Source organism: Penicillium cataractarum, assembly GCF_028827025.1.
Source record: "Penicillium cataractarum strain IBT 29864 chromosome Unknown utg000004l, whole genome shotgun sequence".
In the NCBI taxonomy this organism is placed as follows: Eukaryota; Fungi; Ascomycota; class Eurotiomycetes; order Eurotiales; family Aspergillaceae; genus Penicillium; species Penicillium cataractarum.
In genome coordinates this window covers 799,292-812,947 of record NW_026622740.1, presented here as the reverse complement: position 1 = coordinate 812,947, position 13,656 = coordinate 799,292, and the positions used below count along the sequence as shown (strand labels likewise).

General features: G+C 47.3%; 5 protein-coding genes across 5 annotated transcripts; 3 read left to right on the top strand and 2 right to left on the bottom strand.

Moving 5' to 3' along the window:
* Nucleotides 1–344: 344 nt before the first annotated feature.
* N7496_004827 (MFS general substrate transporter) lies at nucleotides 345–2,195 on the top strand (the record flags this gene model as incomplete). The annotated part of the gene is made up of 5 exons (XM_056697756.1): nucleotides 345–546; nucleotides 601–735; nucleotides 796–965; nucleotides 1,027–2,100; nucleotides 2,157–2,195. 5 exons carry the CDS (start codon nucleotides 345–347, stop codon nucleotides 2,193–2,195), a joined length of 1,620 nt encoding a protein of 539 aa, XP_056556281.1.
* A 2,966-nt stretch (nucleotides 2,196–5,161) lies between these two features.
* Nucleotides 5,162–6,783, top strand: N7496_004826 (aldehyde dehydrogenase PutA; the record flags this gene model as incomplete). Its single annotated transcript, XM_056697755.1, has 5 exons — nucleotides 5,162–5,563; nucleotides 5,620–6,074; nucleotides 6,139–6,231; nucleotides 6,287–6,402; nucleotides 6,449–6,783. The coding sequence occupies 5 exons, from the start codon at nucleotides 5,162–5,164 to the stop codon at nucleotides 6,781–6,783; spliced, it is 1,401 nt and encodes a 466-aa protein (XP_056556280.1).
* A 231-nt stretch (nucleotides 6,784–7,014) lies between these two features.
* N7496_004825 (DODA-type extradiol aromatic ring-opening family dioxygenase) lies at nucleotides 7,015–7,988 on the bottom strand (the record flags this gene model as incomplete). Its single annotated transcript, XM_056697754.1, has 3 exons — nucleotides 7,015–7,740; nucleotides 7,805–7,935; nucleotides 7,985–7,988. 3 exons carry the CDS (start codon nucleotides 7,986–7,988, stop codon nucleotides 7,015–7,017), a joined length of 861 nt encoding a protein of 286 aa, XP_056556279.1.
* Nucleotides 7,989–8,702: 714 nt separating this feature from the next.
* N7496_004824 (uncharacterized protein) lies at nucleotides 8,703–11,755 on the bottom strand (the record flags this gene model as incomplete). Its single annotated transcript, XM_056697753.1, has 8 exons — nucleotides 8,703–9,360; nucleotides 9,411–9,797; nucleotides 9,870–10,000; nucleotides 10,052–10,186; nucleotides 10,254–10,677; nucleotides 10,740–11,353; nucleotides 11,422–11,536; nucleotides 11,592–11,755. The coding sequence occupies 8 exons, from the start codon at nucleotides 11,753–11,755 to the stop codon at nucleotides 8,703–8,705; spliced, it is 2,628 nt and encodes an 875-aa protein (XP_056556278.1).
* Nucleotides 11,756–12,309: 554 nt separating this feature from the next.
* Nucleotides 12,310–13,464, top strand: N7496_004823 (uncharacterized protein; the record flags this gene model as incomplete). The annotated part of the gene is made up of 3 exons (XM_056697752.1): nucleotides 12,310–12,533; nucleotides 12,590–12,805; nucleotides 12,864–13,464. 3 exons carry the CDS (start codon nucleotides 12,310–12,312, stop codon nucleotides 13,462–13,464), a joined length of 1,041 nt encoding a protein of 346 aa, XP_056556277.1.
* Between the last annotated feature and the right edge of the window lie 192 nt (nucleotides 13,465–13,656).

Here is a 13,656-nt window from a genome sequence, read left to right as displayed (position 1 = left end):
AAATCCAGGGTCTTCCAATCGATCAATATCTAGTCGGATATGCCCACTTTTTCCTGGGGTTTACTAGGTCCTTCATTGCGGGGTATCGAGTATTGTAAGGGCGGACGGCTAAAAATGCCTTTTGATGACTACTCAACGACCAATCCCCAATCCAGAAATCCGATTACCGAACCTTCTCCACATATTAGAGGCAATTTTTTTCCGGGGGAAATGTGGGGGTGACTACATTCGTGTGGGCGAGCTTTGCAATATGGATGCTATATAGCTGATCCACGGAGATCGCTCGTGGTCGATCACTGCAGGCTCGAACAAAGCGTCGTACCTCAAAAGAAATATAGTCAATTATGTCGCTATCCAACGCCGAGAAAGGATGTGTTGACATGGTGGAGGACGTCGGCCCCGTGGGCAAATCACCTGGTGACGACGTTCTGGTCTCTGCCGATGGAAGAATCCAACTGCTACCAGTCCCTAGCAAGGACCCAAACGATCCGCTGAACTTTTCCTTCAAGGCTAAATTGGGGATCATTGTCAGTTGTTGCTGGTTTTGTGAGTCCGCTTAATCTCCAGATACTCTGGGTTGATGTGCTCACAAGGAAGTAGCTATCATGTCCTTGTCTGTGGTCGGGGGCCTAGGATCCATCTTGACTATCTTTATTGATCTCTATGCTAAGGAGGGAGTTGATGCAACCAGAGTGGGCTGGCTTACCACCTTTCCCTCCCTATTCATCGGCATAGGTAAAGCCCCAGAATTCCAGCTTATGGTGACCGCAAATTGAAGCTAATCTGACCCTGAAGGAAATTATTTCATCTTACCGCTGGGGCTGGCTTTCGGTAGACGCCCCGTCACTCTTGCTGCAATTATTGTGCTTCTAGCTGCAACAATTGGCTGTGCTCTTTCACAAAACTACACGCAGCACTTTGCCTTGCGAATCATCCAAGGTCTGGCCACTGGTGCCACAGAGTCAGTGAGTGACAATATTGAGCTCTTGATGGTGGGGATATTTCTAACATGCGCTTTCCATAAAGCTTCTCCCGCTAATCCTTGCCGAGGTGACATTCGTGCACCAACGAGGCAAGATCTACGGCTTATACTGGTCGACACAGAATATCATCAATAGCTGTTTCAACATCGCCAGCTCTTATGAAGCGGCTGCTCTGGGCTGGCGCTGGTATTACTGGATCTTCGTGATCACCGTTGGTGTCGGTGGTTTGATCACGTTCTTTACTTGTTTTGAGACCGCCTACTCTCGCTCTATCCAGATCGTTGACGGGAACGTCGTCACCACTGACGAATATGGTGTGACTCGTGTTCTAACACGCGAAGAAGCGCAAACATATATCACGGCCAATGCAAGAGTTGAAGGTGATCAGAATGGTCAATCCGAGGATTCGATCCCTAAGAAAACCTATCTGGAGCTACTCAAGCCTTGGTCAGGAGTGAAGAATCCTCCCTTCAAGACTATGCTGGATTCTTGGTGGCGAATGTTACTGTGTTTGACATCCCCAGGCATCATATATGCCACTTTGCTTTCGTCCGCTGTCCTTGCCGCTGCGATTGGCATGGGACTGACTTACGACAATGTGCTGCAGAGTTACGGGTGGCAAGCCAAGAATGTTGGTCTCATTAACCTTGGTGGCGTATTTGGTAGCTTTGGCGGTCTCCTTTACGGTGGAATTTTTGGTGATTGGTTCGTTATTAAAGTGGCCAAGAGGTGCGGTGGTGCTCATACCCCGGAACATCGTCTTCTGCTATTGATTGGCCCCGGTGTTATCACTGTTTTCACGCTCCTACTTTATGGTTTTACTGCTGGTGGCGGATCTACCTGGGGTGGTCCGTACATGGCCTGGGCAATCTTCGAAGTAGCCTTTGTTGCGGTACTCATTATCTCAACGACCTTTGCTGCTGAGGCATGGGATCACAATGCTGGTCCTGCCTTGGTCATCGTTGTTGGGACAAAGAACCTGGTCTCCTTCGGCATTGCTTACGCTCTCATCCCGATGGTCACCAAGTATAGCTACGCTGCAGGCATGGGAATGCTAGCTGGTGTTTCTGCATTTATTTTCCTGCTCGGTATTCCCGTCTACTATCTCAACCCCGTGGTATGTAATCATGATGCTCTTCAAACTTTTGGGTAATGATACTAATAGCTTCAAAGTGGCGGCGATATATGGAGAAAAAGGTCAAGCCATCCTAAGGAGAACAGCAGCACCCGGGACCGACCTTCCTGCCGTGGCTCAGGCAACCACTGCTGGGTCCCCTTGAACACTCCTGGGACATTATCACAGTCCTACACTCTACACGGTGTCGTAGATGTAATTGAGAGATGATGAAAGAGGGTGTTATCTCTGTTGGTATCAGGGCATATTTTAATTAGTGGTATAGATATTTGAAGTCGGTCTCTTATGAAGTTTAAGCAATCGGACTGTTCTCTGCCGTGTTCTGGCTTCTCCCTATCTCTCTCTAGTACCTACACAGCTAAGTCCGAACACGTTCTATTCAGGATATGCATAGTCCTTCATACCATTTTTTGGCTCACGTATTACATTAGAAGCCTGGTCGACCCTTGAAGCTGCGGAAAAGATGGCAAAGGGCCGAACTCATGTTTCCCCGAAGAGGTAGTATGCAATGTAACGGTTATTGGCCGGTTTCATCTTCGACCGAAGGTTGTAGTTACTCCTTATGTCGGCTTTTCTGACGTCTAATCTGTTGATGGAAAGTCCCAAGATAATCATGTGACGTTGTTTGGTAGCTTAGATAGACTCCTCTCCCTTTTCAAATTTACTCTGATCAGCCATCGTCAATCTCTCTAAGCATACGCTTCTAATAAAATCTCGTTCCCTAACCATAGAATCTATGTAGAATTTCCCCAGGTAACCTAGGCAATTAAATATCTAGTTTTAGGCCCATTGAGTCCGCCTAAGATAATAAGGAGCTACGCGCGTTCATGTGTTTATAGACCTAGTCACATCTTGCTGAAGGCCACACCTGGAAGCATGGTCACAAGTTAGCCAGCTCGTTGACATCGGTCTCCCGGGGCATTTTTGGCGACTCTCTGATTCCCTTGTTGGGATGCACTGCCTCTTCTCTGCTCTTTGTGTGTTGTTCTTAACAAGCTAGATTCCACTGAGTTCCATTTCACTGGCTTGAATCCACATGGTCTTCCTCCTTCATCACTTTGCTCACTAATATATCATTAATTGTCCATCGTATGAGACTGTTTCATAGAAAGTATGATCCAATTGGGATTCGAGACCCTCAGGACTTTAAGGAATTACCCATCAGTTCCAGTCAAATGACCTTTAGATTTGCTGCCAACGCAAGACAGACTGGCGTGCCAAGTTATCACTTGTGAGATTTTATTGGGTTCGTGTTAGTAATCTGAAAAAGAAAACCTAAATCATCTTATTCAGAGAAAACTGTGGTGGGATCTAGGAATATCTCGGGTGTCGGTAGCTAGATCTACCATGCGCTTCTAGTATGTGAACCGCCGACCATGACTGGGTTTCAAGAATCTTCAACGTTTCACGAGCTTTGCCTGACATCAATACCGCGAGTTGACTCTCCTAGAGCTCCTCCTGCCACCTTCAAAGGCTCGCATGGGGATAAAACAAAAAGCATCCTCGCCCAACTCCCCATCATCTTACCATCCACCTCTCTGTCTGGAGATACATTCTTCCACGCATGATTCGTTCCCCGCTGCACAGCAATATCGCCCCTCTTCAACACACGTGTCTCTCCACTATCCAAAATCAATTCAACTTCTCCTTCAAGGACAACTCCATAATCAAGAGACACTGTTCGGTGCATCGCACATTGACAATATGGTTCGAAATCGACTATGCGGCAAACGGTTCCAGACATGCTGACTAAGCCTGGAGGGTTGGCAAGGTATTCTGAGTAGACTTTCAAGTCTTCGTCTCCTTGCATTCGTACAGGAAAGTGGCTAGTCGCGTATGCAAGACAGAAGGTATATTCGCCGGCCCCGACAACCTGGACAGGCATGTCTTCGGACTGGCCTTCATGGAAGACTGCCTTGGCGGCTGCATCGTGCGTGGTAATGAATCTGGATAATTTGGGTAGATGGTTCTCTGGACGGGCTGACGAAGCCATTGTGGTGCTGTAGGCGTAATTCTTGCTTATTTGATTGGGAAAAAATGTTGCCCAGAAGATTTAATTTGACATTCGATTTTGGTCTACATCGGTGGCGTTTAGGCATTCTTTAGTACTATGATGACAACTTCACCAACATGGATTTCTCCGCACTCCATGAAGTGGGCATCGCAATCCCCGAAAATTTCTGGCCGCTTTCCAAATCCACTCCCACTTCTCCACAAAATACGCATCCACTCGGGAACAGTAGTAGAAAACAAAATTGGGAGACTCTTGGCGAGATAACATCGTTACCGAGTATGATTACCATTCCCCTCCCACTTTATACCGGAATATCCGGTCATTCAACCTCCCCCCTGTTTTCCTCCATAATTTAGCTGCGGACTGGAATTGCCATGTTCAGCTTCTGGACACTAGCCCATTATCGAAGTCACCTACCGCGTTCAACCAGACTCCATGCATCATCACAAAGATAAAAGCACTTTCAAATGTATTAGATCCAGTTGGTCGGTCATCGTAATCGAGGTTGTGATTGATTGGTCGGTAAGGAGGCACCCTACGATGATGGGTTGGCCAAGAGACTGGTTGGCTAGAGGATGGAGTGAAAGGCGTAGCTGATGGCCCTGGAGTCTCTTCTGAGGCCACACTGTGGTAGAGCTCATAGTCCCCCAAAGGGGATATCAGAATGCGAGCCTGAGTAGTCGTGATTGACATGATGGAAGTAATTCAGAATTGTAGCGTAGACAGGTAGTGACAACTGGTCTACAAGGAAGGAGACTTAAACGAAAGCAAAGATTGATGGTACAGACTTAGCAGGCGGGAAGTGATGTCAATTCTGGCATCTTGCTAGAAACTCAAGGCAAGAACTGCCCTCTGAAATGCCCACATATATGCGTCGCGCGTAAGTGGGCATACGTGGGGAGGTTTTAAGCGCCGGGACTAAGAGTTAGGGAATAACTGAATAGTAAAGTACGCGAGAAACTCTCAAGAGTTTTGACCTGTAGATGTGTCCAATGTTCCGCCGGGGAGAAATTGCTTTCAATATTCAACATGAGTGCCGCACTGCTATTCCCTCATATTCTCGCGGCGAATATTGACGGACGCGTGCACAATATTCAGTACCGTCAATCTCAATTTAGACGGTTGAGATCAACATTATTCCAAAACCTCAATGAGATTACAAAGGCACTCCTTGAAGGGTCTGAACACTCGTCGGATGAGGTCCGCGCGGAGATCTTTCTGACTTTCAGTGAGATTCGTACTCATTATGACTCCTTGAATGTTGAAAAAAGCCTTGAAGAGGAGTATAGAATAGCCCATGGAAAGGATCATCGAAAAGGTAGACGCGGTGTCGGAATAGTATACATTATACCGATTGCGCACACAATCTTTTTCTCTTCCATCTCCGCGATGGTTGCCGCTCTAGCAGCTGGTAATTGCATCATCTTGCAGGTGCGTCATATTTTGCTCTATTTCAATTGTTCTGAATTAATCCATGTCATAAACAGCTTGCGGGAACTCTCCCGATTATTGAGCTATTGCGGAAAATTTTGTGTCAGGCTCTTGATAGCGACATATTTGCAATCAGCGAAGTAATGCCCGATGATGCATTCCTCAGTCAAACCCTCCTGATAAATCAAGAACACTCAAAGCATGATAGGGTTGTGGCTGTTGTGGATCATACGGCTGATGTTGTTCAAGCAGCAAATAAGCTAATGTCTGTACGTTTTGCGTTTGGTGGAACCTCACCTTATGCGCCTGACCTTGTCATGGTCCACGAGGCTATTTTGACGAGATTTCTAGAGGCAGCCGTGCAAATGAGTGGGAAGTCTTGTGCTGTGGACATCAAGGCAGCTACCAACAGCTGCGTGAGCCCAAGACTTCTCAGTAAGGCAGAGAGGTCCCCCGATGCGCAGGTAATTGTCTCTGGAACCGGCTGGGGAATAGTAAAAGTTGAGTGTCGGTATGTTTTCTCCGAGCTTCAAGTCCCGATTTTATCATGAATACTTGCCTTCTAACGTGCATAGGGAATCGGAGTTGTTACAAGGGAAGTTGAATGAGAGGGTTCTCCTCGTGCATTCTTTTACAAGTCTCGACGACGCTATTGAGGCTTCTCGGAGGTAAGATATCGCCAAATCCGGTGCTTTCTTTCACTCTAAACAAGTGTCAATCCAGAGATGGTTCACCCGCTGCGTCATACATATTCGCAAGTCCTCAGTCCGCCAAATACCTAGCCCACTTCACCGACGCACACCTCTCTTGGGTAAATCACATTCCGACTGAAATGCTAAGTGAGTTCCAGTTAATTCGAGGATTGCTCAAAGCTAACGAGCGCAGTGGGTCCTATGGTGAAGGGAAATACTTCCCTCAATCCCAAGACAAGGTACTCGACGGCTGAGTTTGAGGTGCTGAGGTCCCAAGTTGTGAAAGAGACACAGTTATCGTTGAAGATAAATCACTTGCTAAGTAAAAAGCCAACACGAGAATCATCAAAGATTTGGGAAGACGCTATCGCCCCTTTGAAGCCAACAGGGCAAGGAAATGGGGGAAATGTTGGACATTTTGAGCAAGGAATTATCACCGGAGGAGTCGTTACTCTGACTTTAGTGGTGGGTATGACTGGCATCGTGGGTTACTTCATGTTGAATTTTGGGTTAGGTTCGATGGCATAGCGATCATTCGCGTATAGATAGTGTCAGATATTAGGAACGCGAGACTTTTCCACTCCCCGCGAAGACTTCCTTCCTAATGAAGAGATATTGAGTCGCTATCTTCTTTCAGATAACCTTTAAGCTACTAAGATTTTTTGGATACCCGGGCCTGACGTACGGATGTCTTTGCATTGTTAAATTGCCCTTATCTGTAACTCTCAACATGCATAAAGAATCATAAAGATAGCATTTTTAAAGTACTAGCGGCGCCTCCCAAGACCCTAGCGTAAATTGCGAGTTACACATATTGGTAAGCTCCCAGCTCTCTGCCCCTAAAGCCGCCTTCACATTCTTGTCCTCCCAATCTCCCGCAGCCCCTGCAACAAACATTGCAGCCATAAAGTGGTCGTCGGTGGCGTGTGCATCTCTAAACCTCGGATGTTTCATCAGTCTTGTGACCGCTCTTCGCATATTGGGACCTGAAGTCTTCGTGAAAACATCTTCCACAGCCTGTCTGAACTCTAACGCCCAGTCTTCCGGTGGGCTCTCCATAGCAAAATTATCTCGGAAACGTAACATAGGAGCCCAGTGATTTCGATATAGGTTATGGACTGCTCCTCCGGTACCAATAATTAGGTAATTTCGGCAGCGCAACGGACGAAGAGTAGCGCCAATCTTCATGTGAAAGTGCGGGTCGTAGCGGGCGTTCATCGAGATTAAAGTAGTTGGTGGGCAGCCTTTGGGAAACATCCGTATGAGAATCAGATAGACGTCGTGGATCCAATTGAATGTTGTATTTGCTGAGACACTGAAACCCACTTTGGCGAGCATGTCGATACATTCTTGACCAGCTTCGAGGTCTGGGACAAGCTCGTAGTCGACATATTTCGACGGGTTCACGTAGGCGACAGGACTCTTTCCAGGCCTAGGATTCATAGCAACTTCAATTCCATCACCTAAAGTGTCCCAATGAGCTCCCTGCCAATTGACGCATCATATTAGACCCTCTGCAAATGAAACTAACAACCACGTGTGGGCTCACCATAATAATGACACCCTTTATGGCGTGAGAAAGCGCGTCATCGCCACACCTTTTCCAGTAATCAGCGGAGGTGGACTCCTCACCCAACATCATAGTCGAGCCATGGGAAAAGAAGTGGACTGGTGTAGGATCTGCTTCATTGTTAGTCAGGGGTCCAACGCGGTGAAGCGGCCTACATACTCATGTCTGAAATTCCAGTTGAATATCGACAAGCCGTAATGTGATAATAGTGGTTGAAAGGACCCCGGTCTCAAACATGAGCGGAGCAATCTTGCCTTGCTTATACCTAGCGGAGGCCCGAGCGGACCACAGCTGCATTATCCTCCACATGCCATGTGGGTGGAACTGGAGGCCCACATAACATTGTTGACCGCGCCATGCAGTTGTACATCAGCTAAAATCGTGTGATGAGATGCGGTATTGCGCATTTAAGAGACTCTCTGAGCCGTGAGAAGTGCGTTTTTCCGTAATTCCATGTGGACCTATGCGGTCAAAAACGTCTTTTAACTATATCCTCTTTACTATCGCGTCCCTCCGCAAATTATCCATGCTTGATAACCGAATCATTGTCGGATGGCAAAAGATATTATCATGGGAATGAATGGAAAAAATGTGGACCTTATACCCTTGTTCTAAGGTAGGAGTTTCCGTAATTTTCGACGATTGATCCAAGTGAGTGAGCGTTGTCGTGACAAACAGCGGCTGGGTTACAAGCCAGATAAGACAGTCTCACTCACCCAGGCAGAAAAAAGGGACCACTGGAAAGCATAATCTGTACCAAAGTGAATATCAATACATGTATTCTATTGCTCAGTTTCCAAGTCTTGCTGTTTAAAAGCTATGTCACTGAAATTTGAAGGGCTTGTATAGGAACATGAACCAGACAATGATAATACATTCATGGCAAATTCGCCAAATCATGAAGGAGATCACGAAGATTCATGACCAAAGGTGGAATAGGGTTTTTTGTGGGATCGGCCGACGAAAACTTTGAGAAATTGCTGCTCAGGACCTGCAACGCGACCCGCATAACCAGACGAGGCTGTTGAAGACTACAGAACGTCTTCTGTGCTTCAACATCGGTACCTGCTAAGTATACCAACCCCGGCTGACCCCGATCGTGTGAAACGAAAGCTTCCGTCGCCCGACTACTGGGACCATCGAGAAAAACAAAGGCAGGATTTTCTGCGTTCCAGGTCTCGACAACTTCTGTGGGCTTCTTCTCGGCACAAAGCAGCAGTCCATACACATAGAGGGTCAAAGACGCGTAGTAAATGGCGAAGATATCAAAGCCTCGAAGGTGGTAAGGGCCCACTTGATTCACAGCACGAAATATTTGACCAGCATGCCAGGCTGCAATGCGAGCATCTTGCGTCATGCTCCAATTACGTAGGTCAGGATAGCATTGTCTTGCCTCTTCTTCGCCCATCTTGCCGGCAAAACGTTGTAAAGCGTCTATATCGATGTGCAGATACATAATGGCGAACTCGGCCATTATGACAGTAACAGGAGGTGAATCTGCAAGGGAATTCTGGATTTCCTTAAGATCTGTGTACCTGAGTTATCATCAGCACAGACGCTTCATTGTCACTGTCAAGTGACTCACAGATCCTCCTGTCTACTCTGAAGCAAGAGCAATTTACGAGCCGGCGGTTTAGGCGCCCTGCTTCGACCGAGTAACATCTGCTGCCTTACGTCCCAGATCTTGCCTGTTAGCCCATGCAGCAAGGCAGAAGTTGCAACTCTGCTATCGAAATGCGTGGGAAGATCTTTGAATAGAGTAGGATCTGACAGTAGGTCTCTAAGGCTTATTTCTGGTCTTGGGGATTGATATTTGGCCATCCATATCACCTTCCAAGCGTTTGCCGTTGGAGCAAGCCATAGATCCCGTGCTGCTGGTATAGAAAGAGTGAGTTCCGCAAATGATGTTGTCGGCGGGTGGTTCATTGCTGCGGCCACCTCTATATCGTGACAGAAAAAGTGATACACCAATCTGGAAGCTATTAGGCGAGCGTTTTTTGGGGGCGAAATGAAAAGACTAGAAGTCCCTGATAAATCTACCCACCTCTTTAATGATTCTTGCTTAATCCACTGCTTCCATATATGATCCAAGCCACCCGAATCATCATCAGAAATTTCACGCGGATTGATGGGCTTATACGAGGATGAGTCCAAGGCCCCTATTCGACGCAGAGCCTGCATAACCTGTTAGGTTAAGAATATTGGAGCCAAACATCATGAACTTACTATGCCTAAAGCTTGAACGGCACCTTCTGTCATCCGCATATTCTTCCTGTAACCACACGAGAAGCCGATTTCCAGCCAGATCATCGATGCTTGTAAATACTGAAGATCACGTGTGGCATCATTATCTGCTTCAGACTACGTGCGGTTTGAAAAATAAGTATTCTGACGCCTTTCCTTTTGAATGCATGGGGGAGGATCATACTAGATTATGCAATGCCACTCGGACAATATCCTGCATGATTATACCCGTCTTGTTTATTGTGGGGCTCAGACATGAGATACACCCTGCTGTCACCAGAGCCGCGAGGAGTTCTGGCCTTGAGCTATCATCATAGCAGGTATAAAGATGAATCCAAGGATTGACGTCTAACTTTCTTGCCAGGCCAATCTTGATGAGGATGTCGAGATGATCGACAGTAGGAATCTCTGGTATCGATAATTTTTCATCCCCAGTCTTAACAATGAGTCGGAAGATTTGATCCCTTGATCGCGATGAGAGTTTCTCGTGAATGGTGAGGTTAGTAGGAATGGAGCAAGGCGATAAAAGAGAGGGCTCAAGCTCTTCATTTCGTACCGACCTACCATCCTCATTGGTAGCATTTCGCGTATTATCCTGAAAGAGATTCCTGTTAAAAAGTTGGGTGAATATTGATTCAAGCACAATAGGTCTGCGAAGGTACAGGCTTACCAGAATGAACGTTGGAAAGCATATACCCTTCTCTTAGTAGAGTCGAGGTACCCATGCTCTGAATGATTGCCATCGTCCTGCATAGGTAGCAAGAAGTCATTTTGGACAACCCTTTCCAAGTCTGGAATAAAGTTCTCTCCAAACAAGCCAGTTTCTGAGATTTCAAAATCCAAGTCGGGAAGAAGATCGAATGTAGTAGGGCATGGCTGGTGAAAGGTATGTCCAGACTGAGCTCCTTCGAGGTCGAGAAGCATGACATTCTCGAAAAATGCCGGGCAGCCATTGGGACTGGTTTGAGAAGATATCTCTGGTAGTTCATTTTGCCGGGTTATGACGTTAGGATCAACAGTCAATGGATGAACTAGTACATTTGAACTATTAAAGTCTGCAGTTATAAGGACCGAGTTCGCTGGCGGTGTGGAGAGGTTTTCACGTTCTGGATCGGGCGGCAGATCTGATGATACACCACCCGTGTTGCACTGTCTGTCGCTCGATATCGGTGATTGTGGGTAAGCATACATCGTAGTCTCGCACGACAGCTCTGATACCTCGGCGAGACGAACTTGGCGCAGACATTGCTGTTGACGCTTCGAGTTGTGCTGTTGTTCAACGGGCTAGCTTGGGTGTCAGTATTCGCACAGTAACCATGCACCTCGGTTTTCACAGGATATATTGTTTATACCTTCGATCCACATTCAGCTAGAGCCCCAGGAAGACGGTCCTTCCGTCGCCTGATGATCATTTCATCGTCTGCGGAAAGGTTGCCATGGAGCGTCTGGTGGCGTTGCAAAACATCCCTTCAGCCCAGGAGTTAGAAGTAATTGGAGTGTCAATTGTCAAGGACAGGCTTACCGGCGATTGAACCCGCGATTGCAGATCTGGCACCGAAAGCTTCGCTTGTTGCTATGCGAGTCGAGATGCCGAGCTAGATAATCTTGGCGCTCGTAGGATCTTTCACAATGAGGACATCGATAGGGACCCGAGGCTGATGAAAATGAAGCCTGGCTGATCACCATGTTTTCTGTGCGTTGGAGGGTGAAAAATCTTGCTCAAGACTGAGTCCTCGAACCCATCGGTGTAGGATCGCAAGAAGGGTCATGTGATCATTGGGGTGCTTTAGCGTCCCCGCATTTTCCCCTCCTCCTCGCGCAGAAGACTCCACTCCCACGGCTCCGAGAAAGCGGGGCCAAAGGGGCTCAAACATTCCAGTGACTGGATAATCCGAGAAACCGACATGGTTTGAGCCGACTGGCGGCGTCAGGATTGTGGATCTCACACGCCGAAGTGGGCGTGTCACTCCTTATCAAGGATCTCAGCTAAGTGGGAGGTATATGTGGGCGCCCACTCTCTCCACATTCTCTACATTACACCTGCTCCCCCACTCTGGGTAGATGGATGCGTGTTCGGCCCTGTTATGTTTGTCTAATCCTTGTAACTCAGAACATTCCATATTCGATGCTGTCAATTATAAGGGTCATGTCTCAACATTAGGTCCCACTACTCGATTCCACGTAAATCACGCAAACACATAGACCAACGATCTACACAGTCTCCTATCATCAACACCATCATGTCTACCACTGCAACCACCACTCAAACACCGGAGCCAAACATTAAGCTGCGCAGACCTTGTCATGGTGGCCCCAATGCTATGCGCCTGGACGGCCTGGATCCCAAGTGGGGAGACTTTAGAGATGACCTCGCCCGAGACGGGTATGCCGTTGTGAAGGGAGCTGTGCCACGTGAGCGAGCTATCAAATACGCAGAGGATATGTATTCATATCTGGAAGGCTTGTGCGTCCAACTTGGTGATTCATATTTTGCAAAGGTCGAGCTAACTATTTTCACAGCGAGCTGGGCTACAAGCGTGACGATCCTTTAACCGTCTCCAAGGCTACACTTCCTGTCATTAACGAGAAGGGGATGTGTATGCATTACTGTGTCGGACATGAAGATTTTGTCTGGAATGTTCGAAGCGAGCCCGGGGTAATCGACGCCTTTGAGAAGGTCTATGATGATAAGGACTTGATTGTCTCCTTCGACGCAGTAAACTTCGCACTTCCAAAGTAAGTCCCTAAATACTGTGGCTTTGAGGGTTTTGTGTCGTTGCTAACCACACTCAAGCCGCACCGATATGCCCCCAAACAAGCCCTGGCCCCATCAAGATCAAGATCCCAAGAAGTCAGGGTTCCGTTGTTTGCAGGGCCTTGTCAACATCCTCCCAAATGGACCCAAGGACGGCGGCCTGATCGTTTGCAAGGGCGCTCATCTTCTTTCAGAGGACTTCCACCGGGAATTTGCCGATGAGCCTCGCATTCCAGCGTGGACTCCCGAATGGTTTGGGTATACCGAAGCTGGTATGAAATGGCTTGCTGACCATGGCTGTGAGTGGGTCAAAATCGACGCTGAGCCTGGTGACTTGCTTCTGTGGGACTCTCGTACCCCCCATTATAACCTGAGTCCCTCCGGCGACCAGGCTCGATTTTGCATTTATACATGTTATATGCCAGTCTCTTCTGCCACACAGGAAGATCTTATGAGAAAGAAGAATGCTTTTCTCACTTGGCGTTTGACCAGTCACTGGCCCAATACTAAGGATTTTGCTCCTCTAGGTGCCAAGCGTGACGGTGAAGATTGTCCTCACAACCGTTTAGAGCCTCTTCACAAGCCTGTTCTCGGTGAGCGTGCTTTCAAGTTGACCGGCATCCCTTACATCAAGGTGTAAGAGTTCGAGCTGAACATGCTCTCATCCTTATAGGAGAAACGAAATATTTTGTTTAGTGTTTTGTCTGGTGTCTCCAATTGTTCGAAGATGTTTACGCGTGCATATATAATCTTTAGTCAATGGTTTTGAAAAAACAGATTTGGTCCTTTCAGCCCATACTTATCACGTACATTCGTAAGCTTATCGTGGGAT